The following is a 25511-nucleotide window of genomic DNA, read 5'->3' on the forward strand; positions in this document are numbered from 1 at the left end:
AAAGATTCTTGAAAAAAATGTTGTTTGGTGAGTATGTTGAGACTTTTCTGCACCCTAATATCCACTTCAAAACAACAGTATCCACTGTTCCACAGAAAGAGGGAATGGTTGCTGAAGCAGCTTTGTGTGGAAACAATCGGGAGCTCCCTTTCAAATTAAAGGGTGGCACTGTGGTCTAAGCCACAGAGCCTAGGGCTTGCCGATCAGAAGGTCGGCGGTTCGAATTCCTGCAACGGGGAGAGCTCCTGTTGCTCGGTCCCTGCTCCTGCCAACCTAGCAGTTCAAAAGTACATCAGAGTGCAAGTAGATAAACAGGTACCGCTCCGGCGGGAAGGTAAATGGTGTTTCCGTGCACTGCTCTGGATAGCCAGAAGTGGCTTAGTCATGTTGGCCACATGACCCGGAAGCTGTATGCCGGCTCCCTTGGCCAGTAAAGCGAGATGAGCACCGCAACCCCAGAGGCGTCCGTGACTGGACCTAATGGTCAGGGGTCCCTTTACTGGGGTCTGTACCACTGGTATTGAGTGCAAAGAAAAAGTGTTTGCAGTCCTACAGTGAAAAGTAACAAGATGTTCTCCTAAATACAACAACCGAATTTCTCTAGGATGCCTGTGTTTTCTCAACAAAAGAAAATTGCTGAGTTTTTTTTAATAGTTCCATGAAGTTTTACTCTACCTAATGCTTCACCTAATGATAACCTTTTTCATAGCCTTTTTCATTCCGTCACTGCTTCCACTGCAGCTGCCTTGTGATTTTCTTCTCTCTCTCTCTTTCTCCATCTCTCCTACATATCAAAGGTCTGCTCAGACGGTCTTTACACTGGAGATTTGGGCCATGACAAATATTACCTTGTTGGGCTTCCTTGTGGCCAGAGCCTGCACTAAAAACTCTGAACAAAGCGGCCCTTGAAGCTGTTCAGTTTCAAAAGGGTTTACAAAGCCCACTGGGCCTCCCAGCTTATTTTGCAACAAGTCATATCCCATGAAGAAACTCACTTCTGTATAACACAAAAACAGAGTTAGATTAAAGAAGAAGGAAGAAAGAAAGAAAAATCCCCTGCTGATCTGTCTGGCCAGAATCATGTCTTCTACCGCTCATATCCTTTAAAGAAATGATCTTCTAGAGATATATGACCCTAATACATCACCAAACTACAGTGTTCTCATGATACTCTATTCTTAAAAATATGACAGATGACAGAAGAAGCAACAGGGAATGCTTTTCTTTCCATGTGTGTGTGTCTCTGTGTGTTATCCACAATTTTAAAATGCGAAGGGCAGGTATGTGTTACAGTGTCTTTTTTGGGGTCCAGGGCGTTATTTTCTTCAGTACTTTTTCTCCCCCTTCTGACCTTGAAATACTGAAACGTTTTAGTGAGTTATAAATTATACCGCAGATTTCACAAGGAAAAACATGTCAAGGAGGTTCTTTGTTGCCTTTGCATAAAATTGTGAACCTCTGCCCAAAGAGCTTGAAAAGCAACAGCAAAATAAAAATAGTAGCCCAAAGAAAGTAGCAGCAATCTGTTTTCTATTACAAAATTATCTAAACAAGGAGGCCTCCAGACACTGCTGCCTTAAAGTACTTGCAGCTAGAATAAGAGCTGACCCTGGCTTTATTTTCTTACTGTGATCTTGCCTGTGCTACGTATTAGCAAATATTACAAAGGAGAGAAAACAGCTTAGGCAGACCTGTGTAAACAAAGTTGTAAAAGTGGTATGTCAGTTTTCCTGGGGGGAAAAACAAAACAAGGTCCATGCAGGTCTGCCAAAAAGCTACCTTTTTAGGCAATATACTACAACTTTAAGGCTGACCTAATTTCCTAAAGCCACTGGGTCAAATCTATCACTTCTATATTGCACTTCCATTCAAATAACGGGCATCACACCCTTACTTCACTAATGAAGACCAATGAATGTTGGTAGCAATTATGATAAACATGATAACCCTCTAACATTATTAACATATTTAAACATAAGTATTCTCTACAGCCTTCAGAAAAGGCAACCAGAAAACTCCTTAATACATGGTCGAATTTTATTTGTCTTACTTTTGGGATTTTCAGATGGTGATAGGCATGTACCCATTTCCCACTCTCCAGCAATTTTTTCAAGAGAGCTCTGTTGGTACTCTCACAATTGCACCGCAGACCTAGCCCTATTTCACTGCCATGACATATATATATATATATATATATATATATATATATATATATATATATATATCAGTTCGCTTTCATTATTTAGCTGTGGATTACAGAGTAACGCCAATACCGAGGGGCACTGCCTTTGCAAAGGTTCCCATGCGTACCAATGCTCGCAACTGGCAGCTTCAAGTCATGCTGATGGTTTATGTCAAATACGAGTGCCTTTAATTAGCCCAGTTATCCCAGTAAGAGTAAAATGCAGCTGCAATTGCTACTGCCTTTTGAGAAACTGGCTTCATTCTGGAAATAAAAGCCCATTGCAGAATGATGCTGTGTTGCCCTGCAGTGTGTCCATTTGACAACAGATGCAGGCAGTTCCAGCAACAGAGGGTGTTTCCACACCTACCCAGTGACATTGTGGGTGTGTGTATGCCAAAATTGCAAGCACCACTTCCTTCTGCATTCATCTGGGGAATGTGCAGGAAAGAAAAGGAGTAATTAAGGGCAGGGTTTTCAAACATATACAGTGGAGCCTCAAATTACGGACGTAATCCGTCCCAGAGGCACGTCTGCAACTCAAAGCATTCGCATCCAGAAGCGCCATGTCTGCATGTGGTGCGATTAAGCGCTTCTGCGCATGTGGCGAATCCAGAAGTAACCTGTTATGGTACTTCCGGGTTGCTGCGGGATGCAGCTTGAAAAGACGTAACCCGAAGCGGACGCAACATGAGGTATGACTGTATCAGGTAACCACACTCTCCCTTGTGGACAGCAGGATCTAGAATTAACTAGATGGAAAACAACATGCTAAGGACAAGCAAACTATTCTTGGGGGGGGGGGGACCTTATATTTTTGTGCTACATACGGGTTGGTGTGTATGAAGCCAGAGCCAGAGTCATAGAATCATAGAGTTGGAAGAGACCACAAGGGCCATCAAGTCCAACCCCCTGCCAAGCAGGAAACACCATCAAAGCATTCCTGACAGATGGCTGTCAAGCCTCCGCTTAAAGACCTCCAAAGAAGGAGACTCCACCACACTCCTTGGCAGCAAATTCCACTGTCAAACAGCTCTTACTGCCAGGAAGTTCTTCCTAATGTTTAGGTGGAATCTTCTTTCTTGTAGCTTGAATCCATTGCTCCGTGTCCACTTCTCTGGAGCAGCAGAAAACAACCTTTCACCCTCCTCTATATGACATCCTTTTATATATTTGAACATGGCTATCATATCACCCCTTAACCCTCTCTTCTCCAGGCTAAACATACCCAGCTCCCTAAGCCGTTCCTCGTAAGGCATCGTTTCCAGGCCTTTGACCATTTTGGTTGCCCTCTTCTGGACACGTTCCAGCTTGTCAGTATCCTTCTTGAACTGTGGTGCCCAGAACTGGACACAGTACTCCAGGTGAGGTCTGACCAGAGCAGAATACAGTGGTACTATTACTTCCCTTGATCTAGATGCTATACTCCTATTGATGCAGCACAGAATTGCATTGACTTTTTTAGCTGCTGCATCACACTGTTGACTCATGTCAAGTTTGTGGTCTACCAAGACTCCTAGATCCTTTTCACATGTACTGCTCTCAAGCCAGGTGTCACCCATCCTGTATTTGTGCCTTTCATTATTTTTTTTGCCCAAGTGTAGTACTTTACATTTCTCCCTGTTAAAATTCATCTTGTTTGCTTTAGCCCAGTTGTCTAATCTGTTAAGGCCATTTTGAAGTGTGATCCTGTCCTCTGGGGTATTAGCCACCCCTCCCAATTTGGTGTCATCTGCAAACTTGATCAGGATGCCCTCAAGCCCATCATCCACATCATTGATAAAGATGTTGAATAAGACTGGGCCCAAGACAGAACCCTGTGGCACCCCACTAGTCACTACTCTCCAGGATGAGGAGGAGCCATTGATGAGCACCCTTTGGGTTCGGTCAGTCAGCCAGTTACAAATCCACTGAATGGTAACATTGTCTAGCCCGCATTTTACCAGCTTCTTTACAAGAATATCATGGGGCACCTTGTCAAAGGCCTTGCTGAAATCAAGATAGGCTATATCCACAGCATTCCCTTCATCTATCAGGCTTGTAGCTCCTAGCCAACTATTATTGACTAGGAGCCCAGTCACTTGTGGGGTGTTCTGGCTGAGGTGATACAATAATTTGACCAATCTTGAGTGCTAAGCATCTTGACTTTGGGGAACAGGGATCTGCTGCTCTCTCTTGGGCACCAAAATGGGGCAGCCTTGGCTTCCTCAGCCATCTCCACAGCCTTTAACTGCAGTGCCCTCATCAAGAAATCAGGATGGTGGTTCCTCCGGGTCCTGGTTGCTCATACAGGGAGCTCCAGTTTGACCATTACCCAATTCCTATGGTTATGATTATTATCATATAAAAAACCTTTTGAAGAGTTATTTTTGTAGCTATGTGCTACAACCAGAACTAACAAGGTTGCTTCCATCAGCTCATAGACCACATTCATTGCTACTGAATAATAAGTCACATAAACAGTTTTGTTCCCCGCAATGGGTTTACTTGTTGGAATAAATTTATTGCATATGTCAGAGAAAATAATAAGATTTTGAAAAATCTTAACCCAGCAGGACCAGAATTACTTTAAGAAAACCAGCTCCTATTCCTACTTCTGCACTCCAGCACATAAAACGGATTTGGGAAAAGAGCAGAGTTTATTATCCTCAATAATAGTTAACTAGCAGCTATTCAACCAGATTGTGCTTTCTTTGCTCCCTTTTCATCCCCCACCAGCTCTGCTGGATATAACAAAAATACCTACTTTTGACAAGTGAGCAGAGCTGACATCACACACGAAGTGGCAGAGTGAAAAAGCTAAATGCACAGCTCATCTGTCATTTTGACAAAGTGACTTCTGGTCACCAGTGGGACACTGTCAAAGACATCTGAATGGTTGGCCTCGACCACCAGCAATCCTTACAAGTCAAGAAGGGGCCTTGTGGGACTTGAAACACAACCTGCTTTGGAACTGGCTCTTGCAGTTACACCTCGTGATGGCTATAAAAGCTGTGTGATATATCAAGTGCCATTACGATCTCTGCAAGGAGGTTACTTTCCATAGCTAGTGACAGCAGATAGCATCTTGTTAATCCAACTAATCGTCCTCAAATGCCAGGAAACGGGATTATGCATGGCTGAAAAAATCCACACAGGAGGAAAGCCAGCTACAGATGTTTTCTCTGTTTGAAATGCCACATTCATTTGAAGAGAAGTGTACAATTCCAGGTCTGCGCTGAAATGGAATGTATAAAAGCAGGAATTCTTTGGGAAGTTTTAAGAGTGAGCAGACAACTGCACATATACGGAGTGTGATTGCCAGGTGTATTTAAGTGTTTATAATTTGTGACATTAACCTTAAACCCTATAACCTAAACGCCGTGACACTGGGAGAGTTTATTGTGATTGTATCTGCCATAGTCCAATTCTTCCTGCAGTCTAGAACAGCATTCCAGGAAAGTTTCCCAAGCTGAACAATAAAAGGTAAGGTGACCCAAGACCCGTTGGGTCCAAGCGCTACAATGGGAACAGAAGATGACATCCACTGAGAGGCAAGCACTGATGGCTGGCTGATGGGGTGGGGCTGTAGCTTATGGGTAGAGCACATGTCTTGCAAGCAAAAGCTCCCAGGTTTAATCCCTGGCACCTCTGTTATTACTATGGTACTAGAGGCGTACCTAGGCTCCCTTGTGCCCTTGGCAAGGAGCTGAATCAGCACCACCAAAGCCCCCTGCCCCCGGGCGCTCTGCCCCTCCAAACCAGGCACAATCTTGGCGCCCCCTGGGCCTGCTCCCTTGGTGGGGGCCAACCTGGGCAGCTCCTAGGTGTGCCCCTGTGTGGAACACCACTTTCTGAGACTCCAGGGAACCACTTCCACTCATGGTAGACAATGCTGGGCGAGATGGGCCAATAATGTGACTCAGTACAAAACAGCTTCAATGGGTGTGTTCAACTGTATGGTAGAGTTTGTGGATCCCGTCCATCATAACAAAATCCAATGGTTAGTGACATTCAAATAACAACTTTCAAATTGCTAAATAGAAAAAAAAATGTTTATTTCATGTATATGTGAAATTACATTTCACAGGATTAGGAATTAAAGAGCTAGGGGTGAAGAGGTGTTCAGCAGGGATGCACCTATGCCACTGACGTGACGTGATTAAATGAAGACTTATCTACAAATACAAGAAATCAATGGTTTGGACCCAAAATAGCAGGTGGTTTTTTCTCTTATTTCAAAGAGGCTTTTGCACTCTGTCCATCTGGTGGCAGAATTCCTCTGCCTTGAACTTCTGAATGATGGAAGACCCTCCAGATAACTTCTCAGGGAAGAGGCCCAAAAGGTTGAGTAGTTGGGGGTACCACTGGTAGATCGTGGGGTATGGGGTTGGATTCACACGAGAAAAAGGAAAAACATGTTAAGTGGGATGTGGGGTTGATAACCAAATTGTCAACTATTGGCCTGGGATCAGATCCAGCAATGCTTCTCTCTGCTCTACCCCTCCTTTTAAATAATAATAATAATAATAATAATAATAATAATAATAATAAGCCTACAAACAGAAAATAATAATAATAAGCCTACAAACAGTATATGTACTTGCTAAAAAGAAGGGGAAACATCCAAAGTTGAAGGACAGCATTGCTATTTTAATTACATTAAAATAAAAACACCAGAACAGTGGCAGTTTCTATAGTCTTGAAATACAAACATTTCATAAAAGTTATTTTTATTTTTATGGTGCCTTTTTAAGTTTAAACATGAATTCCTTTACGTATCCACATCCAGAATTGAATATTAAAACATTATGGGAAACTAAAAATAAGAGCCCCCCCTTTTTTTTAAAAGAAAAATGACTATTTTTATATAGCAACATCAGCAGAATACCAGATACCCTGCAACTGAATTACAAGATCGTAATTTTTAAAAAGTCTATTAGCAACTCAATAGAAGAAAGTTGAAAGCTTATAAAGGAATATGCACAGGTAACAGTATGCTTTTAAAACTGAATTTTGATATTGAACCTTCTCTTTAACAACACTGCTCTTATTGGCAATAAAGGGGGGCAAATCCATTTCTTTCTTTAGCACAGACCCAGACCCACTTTGCATATAAAGCAGAAACATTCCAGAGACATTTTCAACCTAAATTACACTTTCCCCATTTAGTTTATGGTATTTGGTGGGGCGCCCTTTACAAATTTTATTATTTATTCATTTTAACTATGTGTTTTTGTATTCAGATTTCTGGAACTCTTAATTATGCCAAAGCAAAGCCTTTGGCACTTTCCAGCTTACTCTAGTTGAAGTGCAGCACTGATGTACTAACACTACTACAGTATTGGTTCTCTTTTGGCAGAGTGACGTCAAAATCTGTAATCAATGCAGACTTCCAAACATTGTATTAGTTCTCATTATGATCAATTAAATGTGAAATGCGTTTGAAAAATAGATTGTTCCCAGTTGTGAAATACTGCCCAGAGTGGCTGGAGGAACCCAGTCAGATGGGGTAGCAAGCAAGCAAACAAATATATGAATGAATGAATGATACAGGACGCAGGTGGCGCTGTGGTCTAAACCACCGAGCCTCTTGGGCTTGCCGATCGGAAGGTTGGTGGTTTGAATCCCCGCAACAGGATGAGCTTCTGTTGCTCTGTCCCAGCTTCTGCCAACCTAGCAGTTCAAAAGAAAAGTTTGGATTTGATGCCCCGCTTTATCACTACCCGAAGGAGTCTCAAAAGTGGCTAATATTCTCCTTTCCCTTCCTCCCCCACAACAAACCCTCTGTGAGGTGAGTGGGGCTGAGAGACTTCAAAGAAGTGTGACTAGCCCAAGGTCACCCAGCAGCTGCATATGGAGGAGTGGAGACGCAAACCCAGTTCCCCAGATTACGAGTCTACCGCTCTTAACCACTACATCACACTGGCACTGCAAGCACACCAGTACAAGTAGATAAACAGATACCACTGTGGGGGGGGGTTTCTGTGCGCTCTGGCTTCTGTCACGGTGTTCTGTTGCACCAGAAGTGGTTTAGTCATGGCTTGCCACAAGACCCGGAAAGCTGTCTGTGGACAAACACCGGCTCCCTCAGTCCTTTACCTTACCATTTTACCTATATAAATAATAAATTACTGTTATTATTACTGTATTTCTGTGTCATTTCTGTTAGTAACAAAATCCTTTTATGTTACAAGGACCATTTCTCAAAATTATTTCACTCCAGAAATCCATGTGTACTCTGATCTTCACATGAGAGTTCTGGGGATCTGGTGTCAAATCTGAGCTTGAAGTTCTGCAAGATAAATTTATGAGGCAGATATTGGGGCTTTCTCCTAGGACTCTGTTGGCTCACCTTAGAGCCCAGTTGGGTCTCCTTTCGATAGCAGCCAGAATTAATCTAGCCTACTTTAAGATACTGGCATAGACTAAATGCCTTTGAGGATCATATCATCACCAAGCACAGAAGTGTCAAGATAAGCTTAAGGCTTACAATCTCCGAAAGGATAAATATTTGTCTTATGCTTGTGTGGTCTTAGAAAGTGGATCTTGGACCACGACACCAACCAAGGCAGAGCATCCATTATTGCTGCCCATTACTCTATTTGGTACCCTCAAAGCAAGGACAACCACTCAGGGCCCCATTACCTTGAGACACTGACCTTTCCATAATTACATAGGTCTTTGTTGAACTTAGGTTTCAACAGATGCCCTCCGCATCCATAGAGGGGACATACTTTGGAATAGAACACATGGAATGGAAATGCATTTATGGATGTAACCAGGTTGAGGATATCATGCACTATTTGTTGATTTGTTCTCAGAGCGATCCCCCAGGAATGGATAGTTGAACTCTTAGCAGATAAATACCTACAGATTACACATCTGGTAGCCAAATTTGCTCTGGCACCTAAGCAGCTGTGCTCCAGTTAATGTTAATGCATTGTAGTTTCAAACTTTTATGCTGTGTAATTTTAAATTTATGTTGTGTGATTCTAATTGAATATCCTACTTTTTGCCCTGTGTCGTTCATTGTGAAGGCCTTTGGCTATATACAATAAATTGTTGTTTGAATTTCTGACTGCAGTTAAGCACCTGAGGAAAGGAACTGAACTTTGTTTATTTTGCTTTCAACCAGAGAACCACCAGCATCCCGGTAATTTCTTCATCAGTTCTTCTTGCCCTGCAGCCACTGGGTCCGTTATAGAATGAAAGTAACAAGTAGAGCAGTTGGAAAACTTTTACATTCTTGATTGATTGATTTATGCATCCTTTTAATCATTAATTCACACTTACTAATTTAGCACTGGTCAATATGACAATACAAAAACATGCTTCAGGAACCTCGCTACTCTAAACATGATTTCTGTCTCGTGTACATTTGATGCATCTATGAAAACATTTTAAAGGAACAGCATATGGTCCCATTTCTACTCTGGGATGCACTTACCAAATTCTGATCAAAACCTTTTTTCAGCATGATGCCATAAAAGGTTACAGTTAACCACTGTGTAGGAGGGGAGGAGAAGAAAATTGATTGTACTTTACAGCAATAAAGGCATTTAAAGTGAGGGAAGATTAAATTCAGGTAGGCTCTTTTGGACAATGTACATCAACTCATGAAATTATATTGAATAAAACAGGTTTGAATGTACTGTTTGATGGTTTTCTTTTAATATGCACTATTCCACAACATTTCATCTGGCCCATATTATACCTTGATACAACAAAAATTGGATCCTGATGTACTAAGATATTGCTGTTTTCACCAAAGACATATGCCAAACAGTTGCCTTTAGACCAGACTGAGCATCACTTGCAAATAGGGTGTTGTGCAAAAGGCTTGTAACAGGTATGTAGAGAATTCAAGACAGCTGAGTGTGGGTTTTGATCAGCAATATTTGTTTATTTACTCATTTATTGATATTAGATGTGAGGAATGTTAGGTTTCCTTCACTACACCTCTTCGTTCTCTCAAGCTAGGTAGAACCCAATTCTTATAACACTGGGCTTCGCACCATTTTTATAACTGCAAGGTCAAATTCTACATGGCACATTTGGATATAGAAATGGAAATTTAAACTACAGAATGATGTTTCATGCTGAATAAAACTCATGCCAAGCAAAGCTCCGATTTCTCGTTTCCCAAGTGCCTGTCTCCCAACTTTTCTCATGTTTCCAACGCCAGATTACACTTTCTGGCTCACATTGGTTTCCTTCTGTTCCACATTTAGGTGATAAAAGGTTGAGAACTGCAATTACTGCTGCTCAGGTACACTTGGCAGGCTTTAGGTTTGGCGGGGTGGGGGGATTGGTATGGATGTCATTTGTCAAGGTCATTACTCTGGCTTTTATCAACTGTTACTTCACTCATGGTTTTCAAAAGTACTACACAACAACACACACACACACACACACAAACAAACACAAAACAAAACCAGAATTTAAAACTTATCTACATCCCTAGAAGACTTGATTCAGTGTAGAGCTGTTTTAGCAGGATAATTAAGAAATGAGAAATCAGCTCTTGCAACGATTGGCTTGTAAAGATTTATGGCTACATCTCCAAGAGATCAATGTCAGATCACCTACTTTTGAAAGTTAACTAAGGCCTAGTCCTCACTGAGATAATAAATCTCTGTGTGAGCTGTATCACATCCGACTCCAGGTAGGGGATCAAATGATCTTCCATCTAAAACCTCCCTCCCCATGCTCCAATAAGAGCTTTTCTCCTTGACATCTAATTTTCTGTATGGAGGAATACGGCACACCAAAGCTGCAGTCTTCAATGGCACAAGTCAGACAATGTTTTACCACCTCAACAGGCCAAGGTGTGAGGAGACTAAGTCAGGGATTTCTTGCAGACAAAAGATGTAACGTATCTCTGTTCTTGCATTTAATTATCAAAAGCAGCTTGTGGATCAGGTGCACTGCTTGCTTCTTTCTCTCCCCCTCCCCCAGTGGTGGGCCCAGGTCAGGCACAGGCCAAGGGCCTCACTTGCTCAAAATGTCTCCTCACCAACTTGACAGTGCTGTGCTACCTTACTATCAAGCCTTTCCAGGCCTCCAGGTTACATTTTAGCCGTGGGTGGGCGGTGGTGTCACTTTTGAATAGAAGGCAAGCTTGGTTCCCATCCAAAGTGACCACTCGCCATTTCAACTTGCCTAAAATACAATGCCCTAGTCTACAGATGGATGGCAGTGGTGGCAGCAAGAGGAAAAGTGTGCCACCTTGGAGGGGGGCATTAGTGGCACTGTGCCGAGGGTCCGCTGGTGCAAGCCGCAGTCAATCGGTTTGTTTTTATGAATTCCCCCAATGCCAAGCTCCATGGGAAGTAGTCCTAATGAAGTTTGTTTGAACATGCCTTAAAATGTTCCAGTAGATTGGGTCATATAGTATATTGTTCATTATGCAACATCACACACCTCTTTTGTGCCAGTACAAATCTGTGTGATGGAAGAGACTGTCAAGCCACCCATCCAGTTGCAGTAGTGTGCTTAATCTTTCCCTTTGGTTTTGTTTTAAAAACTAAAAATCCAGAAACAGCTTATGGGATGGTTATTCTTGGATCCCAGCTGCCATCTGGTAAGATGCTCCAGTCTTATGCAGGCAATGACACATGGGATGAAATTATATGGTTTCTTCCACCAACACCACCCAAGCTGCAACCCTCATGGCCATAATCATCTCCGAACATTTAAAAACTCAAAATTTTTAATTCAGGCTAGGTTGATCTTGTGGGGAGCACTTAAATATTTTAAACCCTGTAATTATGCACAGATCTCATTTCAGCTCTTTCTGCTATGCTGGGGCAATTTTATGCCTTCTTTGAGATAACACTGAAGCACGACATATTTTTACAAATAGTTACAGGTAGGTAGCTGTGTTGGTCTGACGTAGTCGAAACAAAATTTAAAAAATCCCTTCCAGCAGCACCTTAAAGACCAACTAAGTTTTTTATTTTGGTATGAGCTTTCATGTGCATGCACACTTCCTTCAGATACTTTTACAAATAAATGCTACAATATCCCATGTGAACTATTTTCAGACATAGAAGAACCAAGCTAAATATGGTCCTCTGTTGCGCTTATACCAAGGTTTACCATAAAATATCCCTGTTGTTTTTATCCCTTTTCTATATTGCAAAACTTTCATATAAAACAGGTCCCTACGTAATGGCATGGCAAAATGAGAGTTTCCTTCAAATTCCCGAGTCTATGGCTGGTTTAGACGTGCAGGCACTTCACTTGATGTTTTTGTACTTTGATGACTGGCATGTGAGTGCAGGAACTGACTCTACTGAATGACATTGTTTCTGAGGTACAGTAATATGAAAGTCCTATCTTTAGACATTAAAAAGGTTACGAGTAATATACTGTACAAGTCACAAATCAAAAGTCATTGATGAACATTGATGAACCCATCCTGCCTCATCTAAATCCTCACGTTTCACAGCCTAAATGAAGAAGTGCCCTTAGTTATGCAGCCTTCCATTAAGGTACCTGTGAAGTCTTATAAACCTTAATCCTGGCATTTCAACCACAACACTGAAACATGTAGGCTATGCGATGCAGTTCTGGAACTTTTCATCGGTGGATGGAAGATGAGCTGTGTTCTTTTCAAAAACCCTCACTTCTTCAGATCTCCATTCTCCACATCTCATGATGCTACAATTTGGGGCCACCCAGTGAAGATGAATGTTTGAAGATTCAAGACAAAAAAGTACTTCATACAGCACATAGTGTGGAATTTGCTCCCACAAGGTATAGTGACAGCCACCAACTTTAAAAGAGGATTAGACAAATTATGGCGGAGAGGCCTGTCAATGGCTACTAACCATAATGGCTATGCTCTCCCACCACTTTCGAAGGCACGTAAGGAAAGATAAGGCCTTAATTCACTACCACCCCAAGGCATTATGGGGATAATGGTGCTTTTGAGTCATCACCCATAACTGGAAGCCTGGGGGATTGCCTTGGGGGATTGTCTGTGCATCACGATGTATGCTGGACGGTGGGGTGCAGGTGCACAATGTGGGGCAAATAATGTGCCAGCTTAAATGCCCAGGGTTGAGGGATGGTTCCCTCATTGAGTCCCCCTGCCCACACTTAGCAAATGAGCTAATTTGTTACATTTCAATAGTTTTTAAATCACCTAATAAGTTGCCTTGAGTATTCTTTCTGGGTGTGGGAACAAATGCCAGTTGCTGGGAATCACAACTGGGGGGAGTGCTGTTGCATGTAGATCCTGCTTGTGAATTCCCCATAGCCATCTGGTTGACCACTAAGTACAGCATGATGGATCAGATGATGAGCCTTTAGGCTGATCTAATGGGACTCCTCTTATGTTTTTAAACCAAATATGGGCAGAGGTCAGAAGTGGCACAGCAAGGAAAGGAGGCTTAAGTTTTATATCACATTCCCAGCAAAACAGAAGGAACATCAAGAACTGGGATGGTTCCACTGTTTCCTTGCCTCTTTCAAGGACGGAAATGATGGGACCTGAAAATCAGGAGGCTATTTGAGATTATCATTGTTCCTCAACAGTGGGACGAACTGCATGCCCATCACAATACTACCATGACTGCAATATTTTGGAGGCTTTGCATGTCATAATGTTGCCAAAGCATGGTCATTGGATGACCAAAACTTATTTCAAAGTGGAAGTGCAGAAGCCACAGGCAAAAGAATATGTGGCTCATCATACACTGAAATATAAATAAAGGGTTACATATCTGGAAAAAGTAGGTGATTTTGCATACTGCTGGCACAGAACAAGCCTGCTGTGAACCATGTGCCTGATATTAACGAGTAAAGCAGAATTTTTGCACGCAGCCTGCATGCATAGCCAAAATTCACGTGGTCTGTGTCGATCATGCAAGTTTTGGATGTCTGCACAGGTCCCTGGATGCAAAGACTCTGTTGTACAGATGGATGTTGGGCATCTGCAGAGGGGCACATTCACAGTTCCACCCTGCCCCTTCCATGCATAGAAATGAACACTGAATGCCTGCAGAGGGCAATGTCCTTCAATAGTTGCACTTTAATTCACCCATGTACAAGTATAGTGTGAAGACAAATGTGGCTAAATACTGATGGACATAGAATAAAGAGCTCTGGAAGGCAAATAAGAATATATTTGAATAAAAAATGAAGAATTAAGAGATGCCATTGTTACACTCCAAACTTTTACTTCCAAATAACCCTAGTTATATACATTGGGCTGGAATAAATGGTTTGAGAAGATAACAGTCTATTTATAAGCATTTATTAACCGCATCATCAACAAAAAAATAAATCTCTAAGAGGTGTACAAAATAAATCAATTATCAATAAAACATAGATAAAATGAGGAAAAATTAAAAGCAAGTATATATAACTATGTTTGGATAAAAAGGTAAAGGTAAAGGTACGCCTGACCATTAGGTCCAGTCGCAGACGACTCTGGGGTTACGCGCTCATCTCGCTCTATAGGCTGAGGGAGCCGGCGTTTGTCCGCAGACAGCTTCTGGGTCATGTGGCCAGCATGACAAAGCCGCTTTCTGGCGAACCAGAGCAGTGCACGGAAACGCCGTTTACCTTCCCGCCAGAGCGGTACCTATTTATCTACTTGCACTTTGATGTGCTTTCGAACTGATAGGTTGGCAGGAGCTGGGACCGAGGAACGGGAGCTCGCCCTGTCACAGGGATTCAAACCGCCGACCTTCTGATCGGCAAGCCCTAGGCTCTGTGGTTTAACCCACAGCGCCACCCGCATCCCTTATGTTTGGATAGGTTTGCTGAATTTTAAAAGTTTTCAACAATAGCAGGGATGAGTGCTATACTGTATATAGCACTGGTCTTTAACTGGTGGCTCAGAACCAACTATTGAGTTGTGGCTCATGACCCATTATTGGGTCATGGCTTAGTATAAGGTGGGTCATAACAGCAGCACTCCTGCCATACAGATATATGGTTTTAAAAAAAGGTTCCCTAAATGCGTGTTTGTGTTGAAAGTGGGTTCTGTGTCTGTAAAGGCTGAAGACTACTGGTCTATGGCTCCTTTCCCTGCTTTGCCTTCTTGGAACGCATTTAGGCAAATCACATCTCTCTGTACGTAAGGCTCCTTGTTTGACGCAGAGTTCGTGTAAGGCTCCATTCGTCAATGTTTGTACAGTCTGAAGGGCTTGAGTGGAGGGTATTATTCAAGTACAAATCACAGCCCTTACAAAAGTACATACAGAAATGATTGCACAAACAGACGGATATGAAAGTTATACTTGCAGCTGACCAGCAGGTAACGCACAGAGACAATTCACACAACCACTTTTTACACATACCAGTCTAGACAATCCAAGTTACTTTTAAAAATCTTACAATACTACTATAGCACACATGACAACCATCTTATAAACTACAGAATTAGCATCAGGTGCTTTCACAAATGGGACCAAAGCAGCTCGTTTAAACCTCTTTGTAATGAAAATATAAAACCTACATTGGCAGAGTCACACTGGAAAAGGCCTCTGCATCTTCTCTTCTGCACTAACAAGGACCAAGTACTAACAAAAATAGTACAAAGGCAAGTGTGAAAATGCTCAAACACCTAAGTGCAACTCATTATAATCTGATGCACCTCTTTAGTGGGAGCTGTTGTGCAGTTCCATGCATGTGAAATGTAACTTCTTTGTGGAATGATAGGCAATTCTGAGGAATATAAATTAGCTTGAAATCTGCTAAATTTCTTTTTAAATGAAAAATCATTAATTTAATGTGCATGAAGTATGGCCACAATAACCCCAAAACAAGTTCATGGAGCTGAGCCAATTTTGGTATGTAGGCCTCTTCTAGCATGAAGTTTTTGGCTGGAAGATCACAACTGGAAATGGGGGCAATGTGTGGGACCTAATACCTATTTTGCTTATGAAATGACAAGTCAACCAGAGCATTCAATGTAGAGACACAAAGCAATGCTCTGATATCATATTTCATACACAAAATATTAGAACTCTCATATTTGCGTTCCCCCACAAAAATAGCAATGTTTATGACATTTTATTTATGACACCTTAAAGCATTTTGTGGACTCCTAAGTGCCACAAAGTGCCTCCTAAGCGTTTCCGTGCGCTGCTCTGGTTCGCCAGAAGTGGCTTAGTCATGCTGGCCACATGACTCGGAAGCTGTACGCCGGCTCCCTTGGCCAGTAAAGCGAGATGAGCGCCGCAACTCCAGAGTCATCCGCGACTGGACCTAATGCATAGCTGCCAAGTTTTCCCTTTTCTCGCGAGGAAGCCTATTCAGCATAAGGGAAAATCCCTTAAAAAAGGGATAACTTGGCAGCTATGCTAATGGTCAGGGGTCCCTTTGCCCTTTACCTTTTAAGTGCCACAAAGTGCCTTGTTCTTCCTGCAACAAGGGACCCCTCTAAAAACCGTGCATGCACATGGTTTCACCTGTTTGAATGGTGGTCTGCTTTCCTTTTTTTAAAAAAAGTGTATGTGATACATACAGACAGCTGTGTTGTGTTCAAGTTTTATTAGGTTATGTAAAGAGTTAGTGATGGATGCACACGCAAGCCTACATTAATCCACAAAGTGAATTTAGGAGGTTTTCCACTAGTGAGAGAGGAGGGCGAAGACACAAGGAAGCTTCAGATGTAACTGCACTTGCTCACAGCAGGTTCCAGAATGCTGAGAACCTTAGTCCTTGCAGTAATGTTCCAGCAGGGAATTGAAACTTCCCTGCCTCCTTCCCTGTGTCTATTGAGTACTGTCCAATATGGCTCCATCTTATACTGGGCTAGACTCTGGATGGACCAAGATAATGATCTAAAACAGATCTAGGGGTAGGGCAGGCACCCAAAGTTCAGTCTATAAGCCAAAGCTCAAAAGTAAGAACAGGAGACCTTAAAATTTAAGGAAAATAGTAATGCAAATGACAGTTTCCAAACTGAAAAACATGGATACACAAATATAAAATAAGTAACATAATATTCATTTGGGTGTGGGATGGGAGGGTATCTGTTAGTAGGTTAACCTTTACATACAAAAACTGAAAGGGAACTAACATTCTTATAATGCACCAGGAAAATAGCCAGGAGAAGAGCTATTCTGGGATTTTTGCAAGAAATATGGAGGACACGGTATAAAGGTTAGCAGCAGCACCTGTTTAACATTGTAATTTATCTTCATTTAATGTTTTAAAAATCAAAACTGAAGCACTAATTAGGACATTAAACATGATAAGATATGAACAACACAAGCTATATGTGATATATTCAACTGCAAATCACATGAAAAACAGCTGGCTGCAGACATCTTTGGGAAAAGTAAAACCACAGACAACTCATTATATTTCACTTTGCTCCCTGCCATCCCATTCCCCCCCCCCCCGCCAGTTTCTCTTCCTCCTCTAAAGTTACTATCACGAACACTGATTCAAAGTTTTCATGGCTCTCTAAATAATGGCCAGGCACACCTGCCTTCACTTAATGAGACAAACTGCAGAGCTGGGTACCTTCATAATATAAATAAAATAGTGGTTTGGGGTTTTTTGGAGCAACAGTGAACTATACCACCTGTCTCTTTTTCTGATCTGACAGATGGAAAATCCTCATTTTATGACCAAAAAAAAAAATTCTGCAAGGTCCTGCTCCTCCCTCACTTAGATAAACGCAGTTATTCCTACTCTAGTTCCCATATGACTTTTTGGGGGGGAAATCCTTTTAAAAATATCTGCTCAAATTTGTTTGTTTTCCAACTGTCAGTGATTATTTTTATGTGGCTCTGACAGTCAGGCTTGCAAAGCATTTCTACTGTGAAACTGAGATCCCTTGCAAGAATAAGGGGGTATTTCCTTTGCTGCAAAATACAAACCAGGGTCATTGTTAACTACCAGGGAATCTGAACTTCCTGAACAAACAACAGCCAGTGTCATCCTCGGAGTGCAGTTTTTTGATAGAAGTATCATGTGTGCTGGCATTGTCTTTTTATTACAATATGTCTAGCCAAGAATGCAGAGCCTGAATGTATACCACACCGCATTTCGAAACCACCTGGATTTTGTTGCAGTTACTGACCTGTTATATCTTTCACTGCAACTCTGAAGCCAATTTCTAGAACTTGGGCAGAAAATAAGCAAATGCTCAGCTAAACATCAAATCCTTCTCCTCGTCCATAAGCACAAACTCTACAAGCACAAAAACCAATTAACAGTGGCTCAGCACAATGGACATTAGAAGGGAAAAGCTTCAATCACAAATACATCCTGTAAACAAGAGCGTTCAGGTAGCCTGACAATGTCATGGGCAAAGTCAGCTGAAAGATTTGTCTCTAAGCAAAAGTCAAGGATATGATTCCAAGATTATGGACTGGAAATTAACCTCTGGCGGCACAAAGGGAAAAGATAAGGAAATTTGATTACATGAGACATTATTGTTTGATCTTATCAGTGGAATTCACACTTACCAGGCAAATGCACGTTATGCAAGGATTGTCTGTGATAAAGGGGATCTGTAGTACTTCTCCTTCATTTTCACATTTTGCAACAGAACCTGCAATAGATATTTTAAAAATTAATACTTTCTCTTCCCACTTTGCTCACGTTCAGCCTGAATTAACTATGCACAGCACTGCAGTAAAAAAAATCTGTAGTCCTACACATACTTATGATGTAACTTACGTGGAAGAAAAGCCCACTGAAATGAATAGGGCTTACTTTTAAGTAAACATGTGTTTTCCTTTGATTGAAGAAATGCAAGTATTTGGGATTATTACTATTTTGTTAAGCATTTGTACATTTTTAAAAAATTATTGTTGTCTTACGCATCCACAAAGTATAAGTAGTATGGGAATGAATTAATTGTGTTAGTTGTTCCTAGGTCTCAACAGACAGGAATGTTTTTGATCCTTTGGAACTCCTTGGGAGTGTTACTTTTAAAAAAGAAATTTAGGCAACTTTGATAAGGACCTGATGTTTCTAGGTGGGAATTTCTCTTTTACTTATGTGGATCAGATCACATGAACTCAACCCACTGGTGTCTTTGAAACCTAAAGACCAAGACTATAATCAGCAACAATTTGCAAAATGTGTCCAGTGAGCAAAACCTCCCTGGAGACACACACATCCCCACACACCCTCAAACACAGTACATCATAGAGGGGCATCTCTGGAAAGCTAACACTTCTCACAATGGCTAGAAATGGACTCAACATCTCTCTGGACGCACCAGGTGTCAGTAAAGTATGCCCTCCATGAAGCAAGGGGACGGTGGAGAGGAGAGCAGCTGAGGTCCTTCACCTGGCTGAAAGCAAGGCATGCAACTTAGAAATCACCTCTCCTTTTCAACATCTCTACATCTGCTGACCAAAGGCTCTCAAGGACTCCCCGAGTGCGTAATGCTCCCTTAACACAGCTTTATCCGCGTGTTGATGCTGATCATCTTAAGTGAGAAGATGCAGCCGTCCTTACGCCACGCAACTGCACCCTACGGCTATCAGCCTGTCTGTACGCTCCGTTCTTTCTCCAGCTCTGCAAGCAAGCAACTTGCAGATCCAGATCTGACGCTCGGCAGCCGGGCTGCTCGGCTGTCTTAACGATCCTCATCTGCGCGATGCTCGCATTTCCGAACGCGGGGTGCGCGCGTGCAAAATAACCTCGCCCGCCGCAGACCCCCCCCCTTTCGGCCCATTCTGACGACCCGAAAAAAAACCTGCCTCCATCATGCACGCAGTCCCGTCCCGTCCCCGTCCCCCGCTACACGCCCCAGCGCGCAACTTTCGGCACGGGCGAGCAGCCTGAGCGCGTGCCGCTTGCCCTCCCTCTTGTGCCCTTTACCTGTGGGGAAGGAGGAAGCCCCGGCCATGGGAGCTGCCCCCAGGTGGTGCAGCAGGAGCCAGGCGGCGAAGGAGGTGAGCCCGGGGGAGCGGAGCCGCGGGGACACGGCTCGGGAGCTGCTGCAGCTGACGAGCCAGAGCATCGTCCCCGGGAGAAGAGGAGCGGCGGCGGCGGCTGCTGCTACTGCAAAGCAAGGAGAGAAGGAGGCGGCGGCGGGGAGCCGGGCAGGGAAGTTGCTGCTGCTGGGGATGAAGAGGCGGCGGAGGGAGGCGGACTTCTCCCCCTCTCTCTCCCTTGCTGCTGCTGTGAGGCGCTCGCCAGCCCACCGGCCCCTCCTGAGCGGGATATGGGTGGGCGGACGGGGTGGGTGGGGGCGAGGCGGGGCCAGCCAGCGGCGGCTGCCGCTGCGCGAGGGACCCCCCCCCCCCGCCTGCCTCGTGCCCTGACAGGAGTTGCCGTGACCGCCGCCGCGCCCGCGGGCGCCCTTCACGCAGCGCCCCTCATGCCCCCTCGAGAGGCGTTGGGGGGCGGCGGCGGCGGCCCGCGAGACACCACCGGGCCCCGCCCCTCAGCGCTGCTCGGCTTAAGGGGGTTGTTTCGTGAGGGGGCGGCGGCGGGAAAAGGAGACTCTGAGGAGGAGAACCTCGCTCCCTGTCCCGCGTCGCTTTAGCGTTTCCTCACGTCCTTTTTTCCCTTTCCCTTGAGGGGAGAGAGAGCTCGGGGGTCCGCCGCTAAGGTGAAGGGAGCCCGCCTTCCTCCTCGCACGTGGCGAGTCGTCGGTGGAGGTAGAGAAACCACGCACATTTTTTATTCATAATAATAATAATGGTTTGAAATTTAAGACGCCCCCCATAAGGAAAAGACACTTTCTTGCCCTGCCCGTGGACCAGGAGGTCGTGGCGCCGGGAGAGGCCTTCAGGGTGAAACCAGCAGCGCGGCCCTTATTTGCTTTGCCAGCCTGACCTTCACCCTCTTACGTGTATATATATAGAGAGAGAGAGAGAGGATAGGAGACGTGGAGGTGCAAAGACTTGCGGGGCAGTCCTGTTGCCTACTCAGAAGTAAACCCGGCTGAGTTCATCAGGGGTGCCAACTTGATTACAAGGGGGGGGGGGGAGGCAGGTAATCCCCGCCCTGCATAGTTGATCACATGATGTAGCATGCGCTCACTTATTTGATTGGCAATGCCCATCAACTGGGGGGGGGGGTGGCTGACCCTCTCAAATGTTTTATTGGGGGGGGGGGTCAGTCCCTAGGAGTTGGCTCCTATGGGATTCACTGGGGCCTATTTTGGGGGTTAAGTGCGATTGGAGCGCCACCTGATTCTGTAAAAGCATTTTAAAAATTATTAAATCTGCTGGATTAATCCATTTTAAAGGTACCAAGATTAAGATGATGATGTATTTTTTAAAAATACGCAAAGCTGTAAAACAAATGTAAAAGCAACTCTGCAAGTAGGAAACATAGTGGTTGCCTCTTCCAAGAGACCTGCCTCATCTTCAAGCAGTAAGGGACAAAGTTCAGGAAGGGCACTTATAATAATAATAATAATAATAATAATAATAATAATAATAATAATAATAATAATAATAATTTATTATTTATACCCCGCCCATCTGGCCGGGTTCCCCCAGCCACTCTGGGCGGCTTCCAAAAAAAACAGAAATTCTAAAATACAGAAATCCATCAAACATTAAAAGCTTCCCTAAACAGGACTGCCTTGAGATGCCTTCTAAAGGTCTGGTAATTGTTCTCTTTGACCTCTAGTGGGAGGGCATTCCACAGGGTGGGTGCCACTACCGAGAAGGCCCTCTGCCTGGTTCCCTGTAACTTGGCTTCTCGTAATGAGGGAACCGCCAGAAGGCCCTCGGAGCTGGACCTCAGTGTCCGGGCAGAACGATGGGGGTGGAGACGCTCCTTCAGGTATACCGGACCGAGGCCGTTTAGGGCTTTAAAGGTCAACACCAACACTTTGAATTGTGCTCGGAAACGTACTGGGAGCCAATGTAGGTCTTTTAGGACCGGTGTTATGTGATCTCGGCGGCCGCTCCTAGTCACCAGTCTAGCTGCCGCATTCTGGATTAGTTGTAGTTTCCGGGTCACCTTCAAAGGTAGCCCCACGTAGAGCGCATTGCAGTAGTCCAAGCGAGAGATAACTAGAGCATGCACCACTCTGGAGAGACAGTCAGTGGGCAGGTAGGGACTCAGCCTGCGTACCAGATGGAGCTGATAAACAGCTGCCCTGGACACGGAGTTGACCTGTGCCTCCATGGACAGCTGTGAGTCTAAAATGACTCCCAGGCTGCGCACCTGGTCTTTCAGGGGCACAGTTACCCCATTCAGGACCAGGGAGTCCTCCACACCCGCCCGCCTCCTGTCCCCCACAAACAGTACTTCTGTCTTGTCAGGATTCAATCTCAATCTGTTAGCCGCCATCCATCCTCCAACCGCCTCCAAGCACTCACACAGGACCTTCACCGCCTTCACTGGTTCTGATTTAAAAGAGAGGTAGAGCTGGGTATCATCAGCATACTGATGGACACCCAGCCCAAACCCCCTGATGATCTCTCCCAGTGGCTGCATATAGATGTTAAAAAGCATGGGGGAGAGGACAGAACCCTGAGGCACCCCACAAGTGAGCGCCCAGGGGTCTGAACACTCATCCCCCACCACCACTTCTCCCAGAACTACTCCTATTTCTATCCCAGAGCTTACATTTAAAATTGTGTGAGGTGCTACGTCTCATTACACCTTTGGCAATTCAAGGTGAGGAATGCCAATGGTTGCTGGAGCATGCACTGCTAGATAGTCTCCCCTAAATCCAGTGCTGTTCTCTCCCTCCAGTGTGCAGGCCAATTCAGAGGACCATTTCATGCATGCACTTTTGTGCCATTCCTCATGCTACCACGTTTGGAACACATACAGACATACATATTTTGCTTCCATCCACCTCACTTGTATGTCTTCTTTTTATCATATTCATCCTTGCAGCAGTCCTGTGTGATTATTATTATTCCCATTTTGACTGATGAAAAACAGGCTGATAAAAAGTGCCCTGCTCATATCCCTAACAGAGTCATGCTTCAGCTAAGTGTTTCCACATCACATTCAACTTTTTCCCACCCCACGTACCCACATTGCTCTTCCTGGGCTTCTTTCTGCACACCCATTAGGACATCATTCACACACAAGCACAAAGTACAGTCTTAGAACATATTTTCAGTGCCGAGTTCAGACTTGGAGCATTTTAGAGGAGAGTTCTGGCAGTCCTGAATATGTAGTCATATTGGGTTGCGGGTGGGGTGATACAGGGGTTTCTCCTCTCCTAATCATGGTCTTTTATCATTTGAATACAGTCATACCTCGGTTTAAGTATGCCTCTGTTTGAGTATTTTCAGTTTAAGTACTCGGTGGACCTGTCTGGAACGGATTAATCCACTTTCCATTATTTTCAAAGGGAGAGTTCACTTCAGCTTAAGTACGCTTCAGGTTAAGTACGGACTTCCGGTACCAATTACACTCATACCTCGGGTTAAGTACGCTTCAGGTTGAGTACTCCGCGGACCCGTCTGGAACAGATTAATCCACTTTCCATTACTTTCAATGGGAAAGTTCGCTTCAGGTTAAGTACGCTTCAGTTTAAGTACTCCACGGACCGTCTGGAATGGATTAATCCACTTTCCATTACTTTCAATGGGAAAGTTTGCTTCAGGTTAAGTACAGACTTCCGGAACCAATTGTGTTTGTAAACCGAGCTAAAGGTAAAGGGACCCCTGACCATTAGGTCCAGTCGTGACCGACTCTGGGGTTGTGGCGCTCATCTTGCTCTTTTGGCCGAGGGAGCCGCCGTACAGCTTCCAGGTCATGTGGCTGGCATGACAAAGCTGCTTCTGGCAAACCAGAGCAGCACACGGAGACGCCGTTTACCTTCCCACTGTAGCGGTACCTATTTATCTACTTGCACTTTGTTGTGCCCACTGCTAGGTTGGCAGGAGCTGGGACCGAGCAACAGGAGCTCACCCCGTCACGGGGATTCGAACCGCCAACCTTCTGATTGGCAAGCCCTAGGTTCTGCGGTTTAACCTACAGCGCTACCCACATCCCTGTGTAAACCGAGGTACAACTGTATATTCTTCCAATCCCCTCTGTCTTATTGTCACATACTTCTTAATATACCTGCTGCTCCTTCACTTTGTCTTACCTTCCCTCTCTTGTGTTCTGTCTACACAGGTTGATATTTAAATCACAATATACTCATGCTTGCGCAAAACTCGTTGAGGTTAATGCCCAGGTTCTCCTTATTTGTGATTCTTGTTGTTGTGAAGAGAGAGAATCATACAACATACTTTTATCAATTGTTGAGCTAGTAAGATACCTTATTGTACAAGTTCCTGATGAGGATGTTGTTCCTATCACATTTGGATGTTTATATGAATATGTTATATAAACAGCTTGCTTCTCTGATCTTATGAATCCATAAACTTTGAAGCCAGACTGCAGAAACCTATAAATACATAACATCTTTTTAGAGAAGTTAGTCACATGCTTTGCACATCTTTACATTATGACAGCAGTTACTAAAATGCAATAAAGCAAAAACAGATCAGCTGTGTTTCCTGCAATATATTGCAAATGTGCTACCATCCACCTCCTTTCAATGCTGGACTCTTTCCATACTTCACTACTTAGGCTTGTTGGCAGCTTTTACTTAAGTTTATTTAGAAAATAACTGATTGTTTTTTGTGGCATCTCTTTGAAAAGCTTATTTTAAGCAACCATTCTCTGCGGTTCCACTCTGTATAGAAGAATTAGCAAAAAGGTCAGCAAACGATGGAACAAAACAGGAAAGTGATTATTAATTCTCACAAGGAGACCCACCTATTGTATTCTCTTCTGGCTTCTGTAACATTTCAAATGCATCAGGAGATAATCCAGACAAAATTATAGCCTCCATCCATAGACATCTAGTACCAGCTGACTAGGAAGCAGTAAATGCATTTTTTAATTGTTGCCTTTGACATTCCTGATAGAAGTAGGGTTATTTACAAAACAAAGGTGGCATTTTTCTACTGATTTGGACCTGATTCACTCTTCTCTGACAATTTGTGTAGATAGTCCTAATGCAAAGAAGAAGAAAAAGCCAAAATTGATTGAAATCTAAGTAATTAAGAGGGTCGGATATTGTGTGGTTGTACATATTTAAAGCAAATTGCAGCTGTGGTGTGAAAGTGTATCTCTCTGTGTGTGAGAGAGATTGGGATCATGGTATGTGAAGAGAGCCCTTTAATCCTTTTGCCCAAGTCTGGACTCTCCCTCTCCACAATTGCCATTTGAATTTGGAGGGAAGATCCCATTGTTGCTAATTAATTGTTCTGTCTCTGAGAGCAGTAGAAGGCTGAACATATTCAGTCTCGCCTTTGAAGATGGGGACCCAAAATGGTTCTCTCTGAGGGGTATTTTAATAGCCATGCAGGTGTATGTGAGAGGAGACTGTCCTTAAGGTGCCTTGATCCTTTAGGGTTTTCAAAGCTACAAC

At 43.6% G+C, this 25511-nt stretch overlaps 1 protein-coding gene across 3 annotated transcripts in view; it reads right to left on the reverse strand.

Annotated features, from left to right (window-relative positions):
* Positions 1 to 20263, reverse strand: part of BMPER (BMP binding endothelial regulator) — a 157882-nt gene extending 137619 nt beyond the window's left edge. For 2 of the 3 annotated variants that reach the window (XM_035128737.2, XM_035128736.2), the window contains exons 1-2: positions 19976 to 20263; positions 18607 to 18692 (exon numbers count right to left, since the gene is read on the reverse strand). In XM_035128737.2, the coding sequence (XP_034984628.2) occupies positions 18607 to 18692; positions 19976 to 20117 (228 nt within the window). In that variant the 5' untranslated portion in view covers positions 20118 to 20263. Of the gene's footprint in view, positions 1 to 18606; positions 18693 to 19975 lie in introns of those variants that run through there. The other variant, XM_060280577.1, reaches the window with a different exon arrangement.
* Between the last annotated feature and the right edge of the window lie 5248 nt (positions 20264 to 25511).

This window comes from Zootoca vivipara, chromosome 12 (genome assembly GCF_963506605.1).
Source record: "Zootoca vivipara chromosome 12, rZooViv1.1, whole genome shotgun sequence".
Classification (NCBI taxonomy): Eukaryota; Metazoa; Chordata; class Lepidosauria; order Squamata; family Lacertidae; genus Zootoca; species Zootoca vivipara.